The sequence below is a fragment of the Phacochoerus africanus genome, chromosome 1, assembly GCF_016906955.1.
Source record: "Phacochoerus africanus isolate WHEZ1 chromosome 1, ROS_Pafr_v1, whole genome shotgun sequence".
In the NCBI taxonomy this organism is placed as follows: Eukaryota; Metazoa; Chordata; class Mammalia; order Artiodactyla; family Suidae; genus Phacochoerus; species Phacochoerus africanus.
This window is the reverse complement of record NC_062544.1, coordinates 274,857,937-274,878,965: the sequence shown is the minus strand read 5'-3', so window position 1 is coordinate 274,878,965 and position 21,029 is coordinate 274,857,937. Positions and strand designations below refer to the sequence as shown.

Here is a 21,029-nt window from a genome sequence, read left to right as displayed (position 1 = left end):
GGGTTAAGGATCTGGCGTTGCCGTGAGCTATGATGTAGGTTGCAGATGCGGCTCAGATCCCACGTTGCTGTGGCTGTGGTGTAGGCCGGCGGCTACAGCTCCGATTGGACCCCTAGCCTGGGAATCTCCACATGCCGTGGGTGTGGCCCTAAAAGAAGAAAAAGACCAAAAAAAAAAAACTTTCAAATTTAAAAATGGTTATGTACACAGGTGCCTGTTTTAGGTATATTCTGTATTTTCTGTATATGCAGCCCTATCCTGTCAGTTAACTGACCTTGTATCTGACCCTGAGTTATCGTCTTCTGACCAGACACCTTTGAAATCCACAGGACTTACTGTTGTTTCAAACACATTAAAACTTTCATTTTGGGAGTTCCCGTAGTGGTGCAGCGGAAACGAATCTGACTAGGAACCATGAGATTGCGGGTTCGATCCCTGGCCTTGCTCAGTGGGTTAAGGATCTGGCGTTGCCTTGAGCTGTTGTGTGGGTCACAAACATGGCTCGGATCTGGCATGGCTGTGGTGTAGGCCGGCAGCGACAGCTCCGATTAGACCCCTAGCCTGGGAACCTCCAAAAAACAAACTATTATTTTGGAATCATCCATGGAGGATTTATTTGTTTGTTTCCAAATCATAACTTGGAACTGATGTTTCTTAAGTATTCGCCCCGTGCCAGGCGTTGATCTGGATGCTGAAAGTTAGAATGATGACCGTGCCACCCTTCTGCCCTCAGACTTGCACGTTAGCAGAGTCCTTTGCGTCTCCGTTGTCTCACCTTTTCATATTTTGCGGTGATCAAAAGTCCTTCAGGACAGAGGGTGCCTGGTCAAGTTAGGTAATCAAACGAGTTCAAGCATACAGTGTGCAAGGAAGTCCCAGCATGGGTCTTTGTGTAAACTTTCTCAGGCGGCCTCAACATGAGTAACTTCCAGAAGAATTCTCGAGTGCCCTGAGCAGCAGCCGTTCAATCAGACTGGCCAGAGGGCAGCAGGCACTCAGACTCCCCACCTGGCTCTCAGCCTGTCTGCCTTCTGGTTACTGCCATTTCCTAGTTCCCACTTAACAGCGAAGGATCAAAGAGGAGGCAGGTAAACAGGATGAATTAACCTGAAAGATGGTTCCATAATGAGGCGGAAAGAAAGTGGCGCCCATAGACAGCTGCCGTAAAGATAGAAAACAACTAAGTTTGTACAATGGGCAGCCTTGGTCTAAATATAGAAGTAACTAAAAATAGGCATCCTGAGTGACAGATCTGAAGTTTGAGACAGGGACCGTTCCGGGGTTGTCACAGTGGATATTAGGCAGCTTTGATAAAGGACCTTGCCGCTCCCGTGTGCACCCTGGCCGATGCCCGTTGGCTCGCCCTGTGGCTTGCCACAGCTTCCAAGTCCAAGTATGCAAGGTTGGCCTGATCCCGCCCTGAGAATTCCGATTGAAATGTGTGATTAGCTTTCAAGACTGCATTATTTCTGAAGCCTTTTTTCATGTAGAGGTTTTGCTTCCTCGCTGGAGAAGCATCACTAGCTAAGAGCGGGCGCTGGAACCAAGATCCTTGGGAATGAGTCCTGCTTGTCTGTTGAATAACTTCATGCCTTTGAACGGATTATGCTTAATCTCTCTGGGCCCCGTGTCCTTGGGTGTAAAATGGGGACCATACCCCACTGCTATCAAATGGGATTGCTGTGAGGAATAATTGAGTTATAGACGTAGTGTGTTTAGAATGGGTCCTCGAAAGTGCTCGATACATGTTATGCATCCAAAGCACAGTGTCTTATGGAGACGGGAAGCTTCTCTCCATAAGGGGGCCCAGTTTTGACCTCTCCACTCCTCCGTCTGCACCAGGTAGATTGTCTGAGAACTAGATTTAAGAAGAACATTTTCCTTTTCCGGGGGAAAGAAGTGGCCTCTTGCAGTCTAGAGGACTCAGAGCCCTGGGCCCTTTTCAGAGGCCCTGTACTGGGTCTGGGGTGGGGCCCGGGTTGCAGTGTTGAGTGGTTACTTGGAGATGGTTAGATGAGTCTAATGTTCAACCACGATAAGAGGCTACCACCTTCGGTCACCAACTCGTCTTGGTTATTTGTCTTCTTTTCTCGTCTGGGTGGAATGGTAAGAGGATTGAAATGTTAGGGTTCCATGCAGACCATCTCCAGCGCTGTTGGGGTGTGGCTAACATGTTGTGGTCTGCTTCATTGAGCTTTTTGTAACGACAGCCTGTAAGGTGATCTGGAGGGCCTTCTTCCCTCCCTCTTCCTCCGAATAGGAAGGAACCCCGAGACTGGGTTGCCGTGTTGGCTTAGAAAGCCAGGGACTGGGTAAGGAGATTTATCCCAGGTCTTCCCTCTAAGACTCCGTTTCCCATTCTTGGCCATTCGCCAACCATGTGAAATCTTACCAGGACTATCTATGGTTCATCTATTTTTTCTTTTTTTTTTTTCCAGCAGTTGTTTAGGTCCATACTGGTAAAAACAGAACAAAAACAAAAACACAGGGGAAGGATATCCAGACGAAAAGTTAGTTTGTTCATTGGCTGTTGTTTTAAAAAGAGCCTTGAAGGGAAGAGGAAGCTGGAATAGGAAGTTGCAAACCTCTGTTTCTGCGAGGTTTCCCAAAGACCTCTCTAATGTTCCTGTGTGATTTATTTTGAATACTGACCTCATCTGGTGCTACTCACACTTGGGGCCAGACAAGTCTTTGTTGGGGGGGGGGACTCTCCTGTGCCTTGGTGTTAGCAGTCGTCCTGCAAACGATTCTAAGTTGGTTGTAGTAACCCCCTCCCCCAAGTTGTGTCAATCAAAAGTAATCCTCAGCCATTGCTAAATGTCCCCCGAGGGGCAGAATCTCCTCCAGTTTAAACCACTGGCCTGGTGTATTAGAATGTATCCCTTTGCCACCCTAGGGTCAGAATTGTAATTCAAGTGGCATCAAGAGTGTTTTTCCGGAGTTCCTGTCATGGGTTGGTGGTTAACGAATCCGACTAGGAACCATGAGGTTGTGGGTTCGGTCCCTGCCCTTGCTCAGTGGGTTAAGGAGCCAGCATTGCCGTGAGCTATGGGGTAGGTCGCAGGCACAGCTCGGATCCCACACTGCTGTGGCTCTGGCATAGGCTGGTCGCTACACCTCCGATTGGACGCTTAGCCTGGGAACGTCCATATGCCGCAGGTGTGACCCTAGAAAAAAATAAGCAAGAAGAAAAACAGAGTGTTTTTTCCAAGGCTTCAGAATGGTCTGTCTGTCCCTCTTACTTTTAAGTTCTGTCCTTAAGGCTCACGTTCCCTTGACTTTTGTGGGTGGAGGCAGCGTGGCTGTAGCATCTGTAAAGTGCGCTTGACCAGCTGGGGCGACGCTGGTGGCCTCGGTTAACTCAGCAAATTGTTCAGAGCGTTACAGCGAAAACTCGGGAAACCGAAGTCGCTTCTAATTTGTAACCCCGTCCTTCCAGATGCTGAGCTGGGAGAGTTCAGTGGCTGATGCTAGTGGCCCGTCCTTGTTAAAGACAATGAGAGCCAGCCTTGGCTTTGGGGAGTCAGTGCCCTCGCTACACCTGGAGTGCATCTATCAGATGCGAGTGGAAGATTGCAATCTGGAGTGAGTGCAGTTGGCCCTCCTGCAGGAGGGGGATCAAGCGGCCTCTGCTGTTAACAGGAAAGGCTTCCGGGACAGCCAGGAGAGTCCAGGCACCTTGGTCAGCGTGACAAGTCGCTAAGCACTCAGCCGCCTTTGATTTGCAGGGCAGAGCATGCTCCCTGCGGTGCCTGGGAAACGCAGGCTTCTATTTCGGGCGTTGTTCCATGCAGATGGTCTGGAGCTTCTTTTTGCAAACAGGAGTCAACCAGGCAGCAGCAGGGAGGGGCAGCAGTGAGAGAGGAACTGCACAGATTTATCTTCCTCCAAACAGATCCGGTCCCATCTAAGACTCCGTTTCCCATTCTCTGAAAGTCTCCCAGATACCAGCAGCACGTGGCCCTCGAGTTGTTTGTCGATGAAAGTTGGAGCCGTGAGTGTTTGGTAAGCCGTCTGTGTGCCGTGTTCGTTGTCGCACAGCACATGGCCCGCTGCCGTGGGCCCTGCTGGGGAAACCCCAAGGCCTTGTCCTGATTTCCGGCTGCGTCTGATTGATGACACCCATCAGATCCTGTGTGTGGAAGAAAAAATATTGTTTCAGAGATTAGGAGCCTGCATTTGTGTATTTTTAAAGAACATTAGTGGACTGTATTATTTGACTTGCACAACAAACTGACAGGGTCGGGAAGGGCTCTATCTATAGTTTTTATGGATTAAAATATTTTTTTTCTCTGTAAGGAGATACACACTGGGATTTAGTAAAATTTGATTGGAAAGAATTTGTCTGCTAAGTGTGCCCCCCCCCACCACCATGGTATATATTTAGCCCTCCCTTTTTTTTTTTTTTTTTTGCTTTTTAGGGCCCCACCCATGGCATATGAAAGTTCCCAGGCTAGGGGTCCACTCGGAGCTGCAGCAGCTGGCCTATGCCACGGCCACAGAAATGCCAGGTCCAAGCCGTGTCTGTGACCTACTCCACAGCTCACAGCATCGCCGAATCTTTAACCCACTGAGCAAGGCCAGGGATTGAACCTGCAACCTCATGGTTCCTAGTCGGATTTGTTTCTGCTGCGCCACGAACTCCAGCCTTGCCCATTTTTTTTTCCCCTTTATAGTTGTGTTGGTTTTGGTTTTTTTAGCTTGTGGGAGGAGCAAGTATTTATGCTGATTTTATGTGTTTCTAGGGCTTTTTCTTCTCCCATTACAGTAAAATGTCTGAAAAGAAAAATAAAATCAGGGAGTTCCCGTCGTGGCGCAGTGGTTAACGAATCTGACTAGGAACCATGAGGTTGCAGGTTCGGTCCCTGCGCTTGCTCAGTGGGTTAACGATCCGGCGTTGCCGTGAGCGTGGTGTAGGTTGCAGACGTGGCTCGGATCCCGAGTTGCTGTGGCTCTGGCGTAGGCCGGTGGCTACAGCTCCGATTCAACCCCTAGCCTGGGAACCTCCATACGCCTTGGGAGCGGCCCAAGAAATAGCAACAACAACAACAACAAAAAGACAAAAAAATAAAATAAAATAAAATCATAGCCTAATGATTGGATGCCAACTAAAAGTCATAACTGGCTGTTCCTGACCTTTTCTTGGTCCCTTCCCCCAATCTTTTTTTTTTGTTTTCACTCAGAGATTTCAACTCAGATGTTCATAAGGACCTTTAAAAAGGAATCAGTTATAATTGGTTCCCCTTTGGAAATATTTGGAGAATCTGCTAGTTTAACATGCATTAGTTAATAGATCTCATAAGGCAAAGATTTTTTTTTTCTTCCTCCATGAACTGTAAATCCCCACTGGGCTTGAATGGCGCCTGAGTGAATGTATCTGATCCAAGTTAATCAAAGATGAATCAAAATGTAAGCTCGCATTCGTGTGTTTGCGCTGTTCCTAATCTCCTTCCTGTGTGTCAAGCAAATGGTGAGTGGGACATGTTAGCTGTGAAGGTTTCCCCAATCGAAGAAACAGTTACATTATGATGTGAAAGTAATTTTAAGAAGCAAAGAAATGGGAGTTCCCGTCGTGGCACAGTGGTTAACGAATCCGACTAGGAACCATGAGGTTGCAGGTTCAATCCCTGGCCTTGCTCAGTGGGTGAAGGATCCAACGTGACCGTGAGCTGTGGTGTAGGTTGCAGACGTGGCTCAGATCCCGCGTTGCTGTGGCTCTGGCGTAGGCCGGTGGCTGCAGCTCCGATTGGACCCCTAGCCTGGGAACCTCCATATGCCGCGGGAGTGGCCCAAGAAAAGACAAAAAAGAAAAAAAGCAAAAAAGCAAAGAAATGATCACATCTGCTCACAAACAGTGAATATTACTTATGGCAGCTTTTATTTATTTATTTATTTTTGTCTTTTTATGGCCACACCTTTGGCATATGGAGGTTCCCAGGCTAGGGTTCGAAGAGGAGCTGCAGTTTCTGGCCTACACCACAGCCTCAGCAATGTGGGATCCGAGCCAAGTCCACGACCTACGCCACAGCCACAGCAATGTGGGATCCTTAACCCTCTGCAGGAGGCCAGGGATCAAACTCGTGTCCTTGTGGATACTAGTTGGGTTTGTTAACCCATGAGCCATGACAGACACTCCCTTGTGGCAGCTTTAGAGACAGCTTGAACTCTGTCCTGCTAAACCTCTGTTCTATCTTCTGCTTCCTCATTTTCTGGGCAGGGGCTGCCCCACCCTGCCCTAGCCCCCATGTCCACCCCCCATTTATCTTTTGTGGGGGGTGTGGGGGACATAGTTGACACAGAACATTAGTTTCAGGTGTACAACATAATGCCTCGATGTTTGCATACGTTGCTAAATGCCCACCAGTGTTTAGTTAATGGCCATCACCACGTGGATATATAGTTCCAGATTTTTTCTTATGATGAGAACTTTTAAGATTGACTTTCTTAGCAACTTGCAAATATGCAATACAGTAGTATTCATTCATTACAGCTTCAAGACTTGCTGATTTTTTCACTGGAAATGTGTACCTTTTGCCACCCGTTGCCTGCTCCCCCCATCCCCATCTCCCTCACCCCCACTCCATCTCCCCCCCCACCCCTGGCAACCACCAGTCGGTACTCTGCACCTGTGAGTTGTTTTTTGTTTTTTGGGTTTTTTTTTTTTTCATTTGTTTTTATGGCCACACACATGGCCTATGGAAGTTCCCAGGCCAGGGACTGAATCTGAGCCACAGCTGTGACAACCCCAGATCCTTTAACCCACTTCAGTGGGCTGGGGATTGAACCTGAGCTTCTGCAGGAGACCCGAGGTGTTGCAGTTAGACTTCTTTTTTTTTTTTTTTTTGCTTTCTAGGGCCGCACCCAAGGCATATGGAGGTTCCCAGGCTAGGGGTTGAATTGGAGCTTGCCACAGCAATGCCAGATCTGAGCCATGTCTGTGACCTACACCACAGCTCATGGCAATGCTGCATCCTTAACCCACTGGGCGAGGCCAGAGATCAAACCTGCAACCTTCTGGATACGAGTCAGATTCGTTTCCACCGAGCCACAATGGGAAGTCCTACAGTCAGATTCTTAACCCACTGTGCCAAAGCAGGAACTCAGAGTTTGACTTTGTGTTCGTTTTAGGTTCCACTTATAAGTGAGACCATCGAGTGTTTCACTTTCTCGGTCTGCCTTATTTCACTCAGCATAATGCCCTCAAGGTCCACCCATATTGTTGCAAATAGTAAGATTTCCTTAGTTTTTATGGCTGAATAATTCTCCATTGTATACTCCCTCTGCATCCTTCGTCTCTTTATTTTTTTATTTTTTTGTCTTTTTTTAGGGCCATACCCATGGCATATGGAATTCCCAGGCTAGGGGTGCAACCAGAGCTGTAGCCTCCAGTCTACACCACAACCACAGCAATGCGGGATCCAAGCCAAGTCTGCGACCTATACCACAGCTCACGGCAACACAGGATCCTTAACCCACTGAGCAAGGTCAGGGATCAAACCCGCGTCCTCATGGATGCTAGTCGGGTTCGTTAACCACTGAGCCACGATGGGATCTCCTCCTCCATCTCTTTAGTTTTGGACTTACTCCCTCTCCATGCTGTGAGATAGTTACTGGTACCTCCTCTGTGCCAGGTGGGTTGTGTGCTCTGTGCTGGCTGTAGAGTCGAGGTGGGACAGACAAGTCCCTGCTCTGAGTACCTTCTTCAAGTACCTCTCAGCCTTGTCGTCAGCTTTCTGTCGGTGTCCTGGTATAAGTGGGGACAGCTACCTCCATGACAAAGAAGAGAATTCCCTCCATATCTGTTGTTGAGGCAAGATTCTTGCATTGAAGGCAGCTGGAGTAGGAAATTGCAAAACTGTGTGTCTATGGGGTTGCCAGGAAACTCGACGGTATTGTTAGATAAGTCTCTTAAACTGAGAGGTGTTCAGAGAAGACTTAAAGCAGGGGAGCAGGAAAAGAACATGGCTTCTCCTTTTTGATTTCCTCTTCCTGCCCTGCTCACATCTTTCTTCAGTTCTCTTTCTTTTTTTTTTTTTTTTTGTCTTTTTGCCATTTTCTTGGGCTGCTCCTATGGCATATGGAGGTTCCCAGGCTAGGGGTCAAATTGCAGCTGCAGCCTCTGGCCCATACCAGAGCCACAGCAACTCAGGATCTGAGCCTCGTCTGCAACCTACACCACAGCTCACGGCAACGCCAGATCCTTAACCCACTGAGCAAGGCCAGGGATCGACCTCGCAACCTCATGGTTCCTAGTCGGATTCATTAACCGCTGAGCCACGACGGGAACTCCCTCTTCAGTTCTCTTGAAGGGCACCGCTGTCAAGTCCTGCCTCTCTGGCTTTCTTCACTTACTAACTTCCCCTTAACCATGTGTTGGTTATCCACTGCCGCTAACAAGCCACCCGAGACAACCATTTAATTTGCTCACCGTCTGTGCTCTGCCGTTTGGGCTGGGCTCAGCTGGCTGGTTGTTCTGCTCCTCTTGCCTCTGTCACTCATGGGGCTTGGCTGGGGCTGGTTTAAGATGGTCTTACACACGTATTTGGTGCTTGATTGGCTGGACCCCTCTTTCCTTGAGGTCTCTCATCCTCAAGAAGTGAGCTGGGGGCTTTATCACATGGTAGAGCCAGGTTCCTGGGGGACCAGACCAGAAAGTGCAGAGTCACAAGGCCAGCCCACATGTATGGGGATGGGGAAACAAGAGCAAAGATAGGTGCTTAAAGAGATGGAGGAATTGTCACTGCCCTCCCTCGACCTGTCAGCCGCAGCTGCACTGGGGCCTGTGCCACAGCTGTGGCAATGCTGGATCCTTAACCCACTATGCTGGCTGGGGATCAAACCCTCACCACCACAGAGACAATGCCAGATCCTTAACCCACTGCGCTGGGCTGGGAATTGAACCTGTGCCACCACAGAGACAGTGCCAGATCCTTAACCTGCTGTATCATAGCAGGAACTCGCTTATTATTATTATTATTATTATTGCTTTTTAGGGCCCCTCCCACAGCATATGGAAGTTCCCAGGCTAGGGGTCGAATCAGAGCTGCAGCTGCCGGCCCACACCACAGCCACAGCGACGTGGGATTCAAGCCGCATCTGTGACCTACAGCACAGTTCACGGAAATGCTGGATGCTTTAACCCGCTGAGCAAGGCCAGGGATTGGATCCATATCCTCATGGATACTGTTGGGTTCATTACCACTGAGCCACAACAGGAACTCCTCTTTGTAATTTTTATCTTCGCTTAAAGGCAGAAACATAGCTAACAGGGTAAAAAAAGAATATATGCTTTAGAATCAGATAGCCTCACAGTTCTTGACTCATAGGACTTCTTTTGTATTCTAGATATTAATTTTTTTTTTTTTTTGCCATTCGTAGGTATTAAAAATGACATTTCTCCGTCTGGAATGTATCTTGTTGCCTTTATGGTGCCTTTTGACAAAGAAAAGTTTGTAATTTTGTAAAGTCTGATTTTCTGTCTCACGCTTTGTGCTTTTTATAGCTTGTTTCAAACATCTTCTGTCCCCTGAGTAACAAACATTTTCTTCTGTGTTTCCTTCCGAAAGATTGATCGTTTGGACTGTTCACTTTCTGGTTTATACCTCTGTGGTAGCTGATTTTTGTGAATGGTGTCAGTTAGGGTCCAGCTTTTTATTTTCCCGTGGGGGTTATCTACTGTCCTAGCCACGTTGTCAAATGTTCCATTCTTTTCCCCCAGATCTGCAAGGACACATCTGTTGTACATCACACTTCCATAGCCGGGTGGGGCTGTTTCTGGGACTCTCTGTTTTGTTAGCCTGTCGTCATGCTAATTCTGCACTGCTTTATGTTACTGCAACTTGAAATACATTTTGCTCTCTGGAAGGGAAAGTATGCCAATCTTGTTTTTCTTTTTTAAAGCTGTCTTTGGTATTAGGGGCCTTTTGCGCTTTCGTAACCAGTGGAGTTCCAAAAATAATGCTGCTGGTGTGGTCTCTCTGAATTCAGATTCTTTGGTATTTGTTGAGATTTCTATTATGGCCTGCTTGCATAAATTTCTAATCCTTGGGGGAAGTATACATTCACACATTCTTAGGAGTAGGGTTTGAAATACATTCACGGATCAGGCTTAACAATTCTTGATGTTTACGTCTTCTATATTCTCCCTAATCTATTCTTTCTGGCTTTTGTAGTGCATTCCGTACATTTGCCTAATATATTTTCCATCCCGTTACTTTTAATCTTCTGTGTCTTTATGTTTAGGTCTATTTCTTGTGTGTAGCATATAGGTGGGGCTTTGAATGACATTGTTTTGGTTTTTCTCTAAACATGAAGTTCAGATATTGAGTTTAGTCTACATTACATTTATTTAGAAGAGCCTTGGATTTTGGCTCGTTTCTATCATCGTATTTTGTTGTCATGATCTCACTTGTTCTCCTTGCCCTTGCCTGCCCTTTTTTGGGTTGAATTTCTAAATTCCACTTTCCCCTTTCAACTTACACAATCTAATTCTATTCTTTGAGTGGTTGCTCTTAAAATTTTAACATGGTTTCTAAACAAAGACCAAATTCTTTTTTAGTTCCCTCTTGGAGCATAAGAGGACCATGGAATGATTTAAATACAGTCACCCCACCATTGCTTTAGTTTCCTCTCGTATTTGTGAAAAATCCAATAGGCCTTTCTTTGGTGTGTATGGAGTGTTGTTTTATATGCTAAGACTTGTCCGTGTATGTATCACTTCTTTATTATTTCACTTTGCATACCAGCTTGTGTGTGTGCGCGCGCGCGTGTATCTATTTTCTCACCTAAAATATATCCTTTAGAGAATTTTTTCAGTGAGGTTCTGTCTTAGTAACCTTTCTAACATTTTGTCAAATGCCTTTTCATTATATTCTTCTTCTTGAATACTATTTTAGCTTGAAACACAATTCTGTATTGCTAGTTTCAGCATTCGAGGATTTCTGTGCTTTAGTGATGTCATGTCTTCAGACAGGCCTTCCAATCTTTTTTCTTCAGCTTTTATTCTTATCCGCTGAGGGTTTGATTTTAGTGGTTAGAGTCCTCATTTCTGAGAGCGTTAACTGATGTACCTGGTCTCTTTGGAAAGCCCTTTTTTTTTTTTCTTGTTCTCTTTCTTTCTCTTTCTCACACTTATTTGTCATTCACTATCTGATAGTGCAGTCTTATTCCTTGGGAATCTGATTCTGCTGCTTGTTGTGGCTGCTGCTTCTCCCTCATGGGAATTTGGGTTCTCCTTGTATTTTATAATAGTGGATTTTAGGTTCTTGTTTAACCAAGCTTATCTCTGACCATTCATAGGATACCGTCATCAGGGTGACTCCCTCCAGAGCAGACTTGTTTTGGCTTCTGCCAAATGCCCTTAGAATACAAATTTAGAACAACTTTGAGGCCGTGTTTCATCTTGAGGATCACTGAAGCTTCGTGTGCCACCCCGATTCCTAGGTTGAAGTCCTAACCCCTGATGATGATGGGTTATTAGGAGGTGGGGACCTTGGGGAGGTAATTAGGTTTTGATGAAGTTACTAGCATGGAGCTCTCGTAATGGGATTTGCGTCCTTGTAAGAAGAAGAAGAGGAGACCAGGGCTCACCCCTCTCTCTTTGCACACACACAGCGGTCACGTGGCTCCCCCGTGAGCTGACGGCCACCTGCCAGTCAGGGAAAGGGCCTCACCAAGAAAAGAATCTGCTGGCACCTTGACCTTGGAACTTCCCACCTCCAGAACTAGGAGAAATAAGTGTCTGTTGTTTAAGCCACCCAGTCTGCGGTCTTTGTTCCAGCAGCCCGCACAGACTGGGACGTTACAGTCCCTTAGATGTGAACGTAGCCCACACTTGAATCTCAAACTCCCGTGAGGCCGGCCTGTGGTTACATCTCCAAGTAGAAGCCTTTTTGGTTCCTTCCCTGCTCTCCTACCCTGGAATTTAGGCAGAATTAGATAAACGTCCTCTTCTTTCTTTTCTTTTTTGCCCCTTTTGCCCTTGAGTACTTTCAAAAAAATCTTTTTTACATCTTTTTAGGGGGAGGGTGAGCCCTTTAAGGGAACCATGTGCGTGTGGGAGATTCAGTTGTAACTCATCCTGACCCAACACCTGTTGTCTGTCTCAGCTTCACCTTTAAAACCAAAGGCTCCCGGGCTGTGGTTCCCAAGCTGGGGTGGTTCTGCTGTGGGCTACGTGTGGCATAGTTTTGATCGTCACCATAACTGGGGGGGGCTGGAGGTCCTCAGTGCCCGGGAGCCCAGGAGGGCTCGTGCCAAGTGCACCTGCCCTGTGTACAGTTTTATTCCCAAATGTTGTCCCCTCCAGACACCAGTAGGTTCCTGCTCCCTGTCAGAGACACTGCTGTAGGGCTTGCAGCTTGGAGACTGATGGGTTACTCAGCTCTGCCGTGGCTTTGGGACTGGCCCACCACTCTTGCTTCCCTCGACTTCTTTATTTCGGGCCCCAAGATTTCTTGGAACTCAGCCTTTTCAGGTTTTGGCCGTACCTGTGGCATGTTTAGCTTTTTAAATTTTTGGCCATACCTGCAGCATGCGGAAGTTTCCAGGCCAGGGATTGAATCTGTGCCACAGCAGTGACAATGCTGGATCCTTAACCTGCTGAACCAACAAGGAACTCCACCAGCCTAATGTTTAAAAAGGATTTTGTGGAGTTCCCATTATGGCTCAGTGAGTTAAGAACCTGACATAGTGTCTGTTCTTAGTGTCTGGCCTCACTCAGTGGGTTAAGGATCTGGCATTGCCATGAGCTGCAGTGTACATCGCCAATGCAGCTCAGATCCCAAGTTGCTGTGGCTGTGGCATAGGCTGATAGCTGCAGCTCAAATTCAGCCCCTAGTCTGGGAACTTCCATATGCCTCAGGTATGGCTGTAAAAAAAAAAAAAGAAAAAGAAAACGAAGGATTTTGTTATATCTTGCTTAGCATGTCTAGGTATTTTGTAGACATAGGATTTTTTGCATCCTTTTCAAGATACCTGGCCCACAGTACTGTTAACTTAAAAATCTTTTCATTCATTTTTCTACTGTTTTGTGTATCTTCTAGACCCCAGGCACTCTGAGATGCAGTGGAGATATGCAGTGTCGTGGCATTTGGCTGTATGGGGGGGGGGGGGTGCCACACCACAGAGGGAAGGTGACCTTGTGTGTCATACAGACTGGCTGCTCTGCTTAGTGCTCAGGGAGCTGTGGTTCCTGCCATCGTAGAGCTCAGCGCTGTTACGGCAGCGTCCCTAAATGGTCTTGTCAGCTCCTGCACACTGGCCATCAACTCGTCCCCTTCTTCTGGCCCCAGCATCTAGGGCATGGTCCCCATTTCAACTATTTGGTCACTTTTGTTCCCTCCAGAGGTGACAGTGTGACATGGTTGATGGCCCATCAAGTTAACTGAGCTTCTTTATTTGTCGGCTCCCACCGTAGCATAGAGTGAGCAAGTCATTAAAAGAAGTGCAAAAAAATCATAGAGCCAGAGCAAAGGAGAGGGGAAATAGACAGAAACTTACAAGCCATTCAAAGGGCCTTGGCTGATTGGTGCTTCAGCTTCATTCCAGAGGAGGGGGAAGGGGACCACAGACCCAGCCCCGGAGCAAGGTTTGCTCAGGAGTTGGCTTTTTCCCTTAGTTTTCCAGCCCGCCTAGGCTTCGATCAGAAAGAGATGCCAGGTGGCAGCTTATGACTCTAATGGTATCACTGGAGCAACGGGGCCTCTTTGTAGACAGACACTTTCATCCAGAATCAGAAAGCATCTTCTTCCCCTCCCTGTTTCTTTTCACTCTTTCCTTCTCTCTCTTCTGAGTTACAGTGATGGTGCTGTCGTTCCTGACCCTGTGCCTGGCAGATTCTATAATAATGGTCATCAAACCACTCTCTTGAGAGACTAGCTAGAAGTTTGTAAACATCCTGGAGACTTGTGATTACTAGTGTGGGCCACGGACCTGCAGTGTCGCCTGATACCAGCTTGTAGGAAATGCGGTCATAGGTCCCGCCCCGTGCCTGTTGAATCCGAATCTGTATAACATGATCCCCCAGGCATTCCAGAGGCTCTTTAAATTTGAGTGGCCCGCCAGAGGAAAATGATTTTAACTTTCTCTTCCCCAGTGCCAGGAGCCACTGTAGCTAACCACAGAAATAGAGACTTGGTAAAATAGGAAAGAAAGGTGCCTGCACTCTTGCACAGAATATGATGGGGAAAGTAAGTGTTATGTTAAGGTTGACCACATGATTGATATGAAATAGTTTTTAAGGTTTGTTTGGTTTTGGTTTTTTTTTTTTTTTTTTTGGCTACATCATGCAATGGCTTGATGTGGGATCTCAGTTCCCAGACCAGGGATCAAACCTGGGCCACAGCAGTGAGAGCACCAAATTCCTAACCACTAGACCACCAGGGAGCTCCCCAGAATAGTTTTTGTTTGTTTGTTTACAATCAAATCTGTGACATATGGAAGTTCCCAGGCTAGGGGCTGAATAGTGCTGCAGCTGTAGGCGTACACCACATTGCCAGATCTGAGCTGCATCTGTGACCTATGCCACAGCTTATGGCAATGCCAGATCCTTAACCCGCTGGGCAAGATAGGGATCATACCAGCATCTTCAGGGATGCTATGTTGGGTTTTTAAACCACTGAGCCACAACAGGAACTCCCAAAACAGGTATTTTTTTTTAATGTTCTTCTCAGAATAGTTCATTCAAAATCCAGCAATTAATTTGTTGATTATGAATCAGTTAAATCAAGTCATTTAAATTTTATTATATATAGTTGAAATTATTGTCTTAGTTTGGGCTGCTGTGACAGAATACCACAGACTGGGGAGCTTAAACAATAGATATTTATATCTCACAGTTTTGGAGGCTAGGAAGTTCAAGCTCAAGGTTCCCGCTAAGGACTGTCCTAGCTTGCAGATGGCTGCATTTTCTCCATATCCTCACATGGGGAGCTGTGAGGGAAGGGGGGCTCTGGTTTCTCTTTCTCCTCTTGTAATGATACGAACCCCACTGTGGAAGCCCACCCATAAGACCTCATCTAAACGTAATTATCTCCCAAAAGCCTCATCTCCGAATACAGTCACATTGGGAATTAGGGCTTCAGCATATGAATTCGGTGGGGGGATATATACATGCAGTGCATAGCAATTATTATATTATCAAATGTGTATTACAAATAATGCTATACTATAAAATGATGGTATCAACAAAAACAACACAAGTAACATTTATTGAACCAAGGTCATGGAGCACATACTTGGAAGGTCTAACAATATATGTACATGTCATGAACTTGACCCTATACTTCCTTGCACTGGCAGCGCTTTTAGTAATCACCACACATGCTGACCCAGCTGTTCTTTTGATTTCATCTTGCAGGGCCCAGCCTCTGCAGTGAGCAGGGCAGTGGTGCCGAGACTGCTCCCGAGGAGACCGAAGGGCCAGACTTGGAGTCCTCCGATGAGACTGATCACAGCAGCAAGGTGAGAGATTTCCATTTTCACATCCCATGTCTTGAACCACCGAAGAATCACAGCTGACACATCACCTCTGCAGCTGTATGTGGTTACAAGGCCCCTCCATGGGACCAGAGTGTTTTTACTTCTGAGATGTCGCTAAATAGGATCTGAAATCCAAATTATAGCCTTGAGAACAAGCCCAGAGGTGAGAAAATAGGGCAGAGCTCACTCTTAATGATTAAAGCCTAGTTTTCATCAAAAAAAAATTTTAGGGCTGCACCCACAGCATATGGAGATACCCAGGCAAGGGGTCAAATCAGAGCTGTAGCCACTGGCCTACACCAGAGCCACGGCAACGCCAATTCCAAGTCGTGTCTGCGACCTACACCATAGCTCACGGCAGTGCCAGATCCCTAACCTACTGAGCAAGGCCAGGGATCCAATCTGTGTCCTCATGGATGCTGGTCAGATTCGTTTCTGCCGAGCCGCAACGGGAACGCCTCCTGTTTGCTTCTTATGTTTCCATTTGCATATGATGAAATGGCATCCAAAATGCACACAATTGGGTCAGTTATACTTTCTTGCTACTCATGGTGCCTGTAATGAACTGCTTTTGTGTTATCTCTGTTCAGCTCTTATGAAAGGTGAGCATCTTTTACATTAAGGGGAAAGAAATAGTCATTTTATCAATCTAAATACAACGTCACTCAGCTTGTTGGGCACTGTGACAGAACTTTGTTTGTTTTTGTTGTTTTGTCTTTTTTGTCTTTTTCGTCCATTTGCCTTTTCTAGGGCGGCTCCCACAACATATGGAGGTTCCCAGGCTAGGAGTCCAATTAGAGCTGCAGCCGTCGGCCTACACCACAGCCACAGCAACACAGGATCCAAGCTGCATCTGCGACCTACACCACAGCTCATGGCAATGCCGGATCCTTAACCCACTAGCAAGGCCAGGGATCAATCCCTCAACCTTATGGTTCCTAGTCAGATTCCTTAACCGCTGAGCCACGATGGGAACTCCCAGAGTTCTTATTCTGGCCCTTTGGTGTCACTGTGAATCTGTCTTCCATAATTCATCATGCTTTTATTCCACTTCCTAAAAACTTCCATGTGTCAATTACCTCTTCTCATCACAGTCCCCAAAGTATAATAATTTTAAAACTCTGTGACCTATATCTGAAAGACCCTTCTCAGAGTTCCCACTGTGACTCTGCAGGTTAGGAACCCAGTGTAGTCTCTGTGAGAATGTGGGTTCGATCCCTGGCCTCGCTCAGTGGGTGAAGGATCTGGTGTTGCTGTGGCTGTGGCGTAGGCCTCTAGCCTGGGAACTTCCATATGCGACAGGTGCAGCTGGGAAAAGAAAATAATAATAATAAATAAAAATAATACACGCTTCCTTAGCAAAAACAATTGTGTGATGATGTTTCCGTATTTTTTCATTTTTTCCAGAATGTTGGTTACATATTTATGTTGGTTTCTCTACCTACTTCCTGTTCTTTTCCTCAACATTTACCAATCACTTAGCCTGAGCAAATCATATAATTTTAAATTACACCTTTGTTTTCTCATCTGTAATATCAAGGCGATTCCTGCCTTTGCCCAGCGAGTGGCTGATTAGGTGGGTCAAATAACATAACCAGTATTGATAATGGAAATACATTCTTTAAATACAAACAATTCTTTCAAAACCCTGAATTTCCCTGTGTATACTTTTCTGCCTCTTTCTGCCTTATTTGTAGGACTTCCTTGAGGACATATGTTTGGCTGTCATTGGCATTGCTTTTTCCCACGTGCTTCTCTTTTGCCATCATAGCATCATCACTGTCTAAGTTGGACACAGTAAAAAATTTACTATTCGAAAGTAGTTTTAATGTTTATAAATGTAATATGTATCACCTGAAAGACTTTGTGTTGGTGATTAATTAAAAAGCCAGTAAATGAAAATAGACGTTTCATTTAAAGCCAAACCTCCCTCTCCCCCCCACCCCAGACTTGCTTGATGTTACTTTTTAGTTGCTTTTTACTTCTGTGGCCTCTTACCTACTTGTTCAGGGATTTGGGGGAGGGTGAGTAGCCCTCAAGAGAAACATATTTCCATGCTAAGTAAGATATTTTGAAAGATATTGATGAGATTGGTCTGTTACCAAAACTAAAAATGTGAATTCTCAGTTTCTACTTTGACTCGGGGAGACAGCTCATTTTCCTGTCTCCAAGACATTTATTTCTGAATGCTTCTTAACTTGGATCATTTTTACCTCTCTGTAATAGTCTAGGGTTGCCCTCCTGGATTTTAAGAGGTTGTTTCTATTTGAAATATAATGAGTCATGAGGTCCTAAACAGCGTGCTCTGTAATGTTAGGTTCTGGCAGCAGAAAGGAAGGAAGAGGCCCCAGGGTTTTGTCGACTGACCCCAGGTGCCTCTCTGACTTCATGGCTCTTTCTCCAGAGAACAAGACCCCGAAACCGTGCTTAGAACAAACAGGGTCAAGTACAAGAGCAGGCCTGGCTCACTGTGGACATGCACAGTGGGGTCTCTGTAAAAGAGAATTTTTTCAAATTTATGACAGCAGTTTTGGAGGATGATCTGAATGTTTTTAAGGTCATACAGTGGGCTCATGGACACCATCGGGTCATAATCCTTTTTTTCCAGGTTGGATGTAGGGAGCATTTGGTTATTCTGTGCCTGAAAACACTCCTCATGTTGGCTCAGATTTTAGCTTCTTTATTTTGGCCTGTTTCCCAGTTATTTAAATAAAATAGTCTTGAATGAGTTAAATTTCTCACTTAGGCTCTCTGCAAGCAAAAACCTTAAATCAGGCAAATGGTTCCTGGAGACTGGGTCCTACTGTGTGTTATTAGTGACAAGTGAGAGCTAATCCCCTTATGTGGTGTCTTGTATATATTGGGTACTGTTCCATCTCGTCCTCATAATACCCCTGAGAGAGAGAGACTGTTATTCTCCCTTTTTATAAATGACAATATCGGAACAGAGAGGGTAAGCAACTTACTGAAAGTCACACAGCTCTGAGATGGCAGAACAAGGCTCTGTGTTGCTTTGCTAAAACTGCCTTCTGGCCATATTATTAAGGTCTGGTGTTACATACCAGGTTTCAGAAAAAAAAAAAAAAAGGATTTAATTAGTGGCAGTATAAACCAATTTAGATACACAGCTGAACATTGAACAGCACGAGTTGAACTGTGAGGGCCCACTTATAGGTGGATTTTTTTCCAATAGTAAATAGTACTACCGACCTGTGGCTGGTTGAATCCATAGATGCAGAACCCACATGGATACAGAAGAATCACCTAGATATGGAGAAAGTGCATGTATACCGAGGGCAGAAAAAGTTATATGTGGATATTTGACTGTGTATTTGATTGGCACCTCGAACTCCTAAATTGTCCAAGGGCCAACTGTATACTCATTAGCCACTTAAATATTTTCCTAGTGCTTAAGCTTTGTGGGTGTCTTTATGATTTAAAGTAAGAGCAAGCAGATGTCTTAAGTTTCTTGATGAAAGTTAAGTATTTTTGGATGCAGCTCCTGGATCAGTGTGTAATTTTTCTTCAAAATAAACAGAACATTGCTATTTAAGTTATAAGCTGTCTTAAAAACAGAGGGATGATTTAACCTTAATTTGAATGCACCAGGCTGAGTGTAGAATGTAAAAATTAATGAATAAATAGACAAACGATCAAATGGATAAATGAAATGAAACAAGGAATCTTTTTTTTTATCTAGCTGAGTACACGAGGGCTGTTGATTTGTTTGTTTAATATTTTCGCTGTTCTTCCTAAATGAATTGTTCGATAAAATATTGGGCAGGATAAAGAGAATGAATATTGGTTGTGTGTGTGAGTGTGTATATGTTATGTTTTTGTTTTTGTTTTTGTTTGGATAGCAGTTTTTGCTACCCATGGTCTTTTGGGGTTGAGCAAGTGGGTAATTGCGAGTTTCTTATTGAGCGGTGGTGGCCCTGGAATGTCACATCCTCCGGGTGGGGGCTGGGCTTTCACACCAGAGGGGCAGTCTGGCAGCCTTTCTCTTTGTAAGCCACCTCCTTCCTCTTCTGACTGTGGGTGACAACCACAAGGGGCCTCCTCAGCCCTGGTTACTTGTTTCCCTGCTTCTCATGGAAAACTCTTGTCTCTGGAAATGAATGATAATTAGCTCAGGGCAGTCCTGTCCTGCATTCCAGACCCCCTGGCAGCTGGGATTGCCTTTTCCACTTAGCCAAGGCGTAAGAATAACTTTCAGAGCCCTTCTTCCAACTGGAAAGCCTTCTTTTTTCTTTTTAATCTAAATTGTTATTGTCTCGGAAAGGTCTGCTTTTATAACAAAGCATTGGGGGGACATGTGAAAATATAAACAGTTAAAAAAAAAACAAAACGGTTTTCAGTGCCTGCTCCCGACTCTGCAAGGGGTGTCTTCAAAGTTGTTTGAGCTGGGCGGGTTTAATATTCCTGTGCAGTGCAGAATGCCAGCCAATCAGCTGATCTTGGTCTGCAGAGTAGAGGCGCTCCCATCCTAGGGAGGTGGGTTTTTTTGTTTTTTTGGTTTTTTTTTTTGCATTGTTTCCTTGCCTCTTTCGCCCTCCCTTTCTGGAACTTATGTTGTTTAGCCAGGTGACACCAAAGCACGGATTCTCATCCACGGGGTCAGCCTTTGACACCCTCCCAGAGGGCACGGGGTGGGGTTAGTGGGGGCTGCTGTCGGGTCACACAGGCGCTGTCCTTTCTGAATTGAGATGCAGCCGTAGGTCTTGGTGGCAGAGCTGGCATGGGCTGTCTCGATGGAAGGGCGCCTCTCCCAGGAGCCAGAAGGCAATCGGGGCTCTCCGAGTATTTTAAGAAACTTCTGTTTCTGTGCGGAATGCCTCGGGAGGTAGAATTATCATGAGAATACGTTCCTGACGATGTCTGCCTTGTGGAAAATAAAGCGCAAGCCCAGGACTGAAAACAATGGCAAGTCCTGTGATTCTGTGTATCGGACGCTACATCTGGTGAGCACTGTGTGAATTCTGTCTTGCTAGCTTTCTTTATGTTCTGACTTTTCTAGCCCATTTGTTTTCAATTCAGACGATGGTGATTATGCTTGTCCCATGTCCCCAGATTGCCACCGCCTGCCCTCCAGATCCCCTTGCTGATGGAGAATATATATTTTAGCAGGGGGGTGGGGCACTCGTAGTTGGTGTGAAGTCGAGTTTACCCCCAATCTTTGCACGTTATCTATTTTTTCATTTCTCAATGACAGAAAGGTGGATGGTGGTTATTATTTTTAAAATTAAGTGTCATTTGAGTCTTGCCGTCTTTCTTTTGGGTGTTGAGATTTTGGACATATTGGGGTTATCTGTGCGGTAAGTCTCCCCACCCCCACCTCCGATCCCATAGCCTAAGTGTTCAGCGAGCATTTTTGGAGGAAGGATGTTCAGCCTCCTATCAAGTTTTAAGTGCTTTTGACTTCATTTCTGCTTACTTGAGAAGAAGGTGGATTGAGACGTGTTGGCTCAGGGAAAGTGTTACTGATTTAACATCAACTGACCTATATTGTGTATGTCAATTCCCGTGGTAACTTGCCTCTCCAATAAGAA

The 21,029-nt window shown here is 45.7% G+C and overlaps 1 protein-coding gene across 2 annotated transcripts in view; it reads left to right on the top strand.

Annotated features, from left to right (window-relative positions):
* Nucleotides 1–21,029, top strand: part of TIAM1 (TIAM Rac1 associated GEF 1) — a 234,298-nt gene that overhangs the window by 168,888 nt on the left and 44,381 nt on the right. Inside the window, exon 16 of one of the 2 annotated variants that reach the window (XM_047795360.1) lies at nt 15,359–15,462. In XM_047795360.1, the coding sequence (XP_047651316.1) occupies nt 15,359–15,462 (104 nt within the window). Of the gene's footprint in view, nt 1–15,358; nt 15,463–20,034; nt 20,442–21,029 lie in introns of those variants that run through there. The other variant, XM_047795368.1, reaches the window with a different exon arrangement.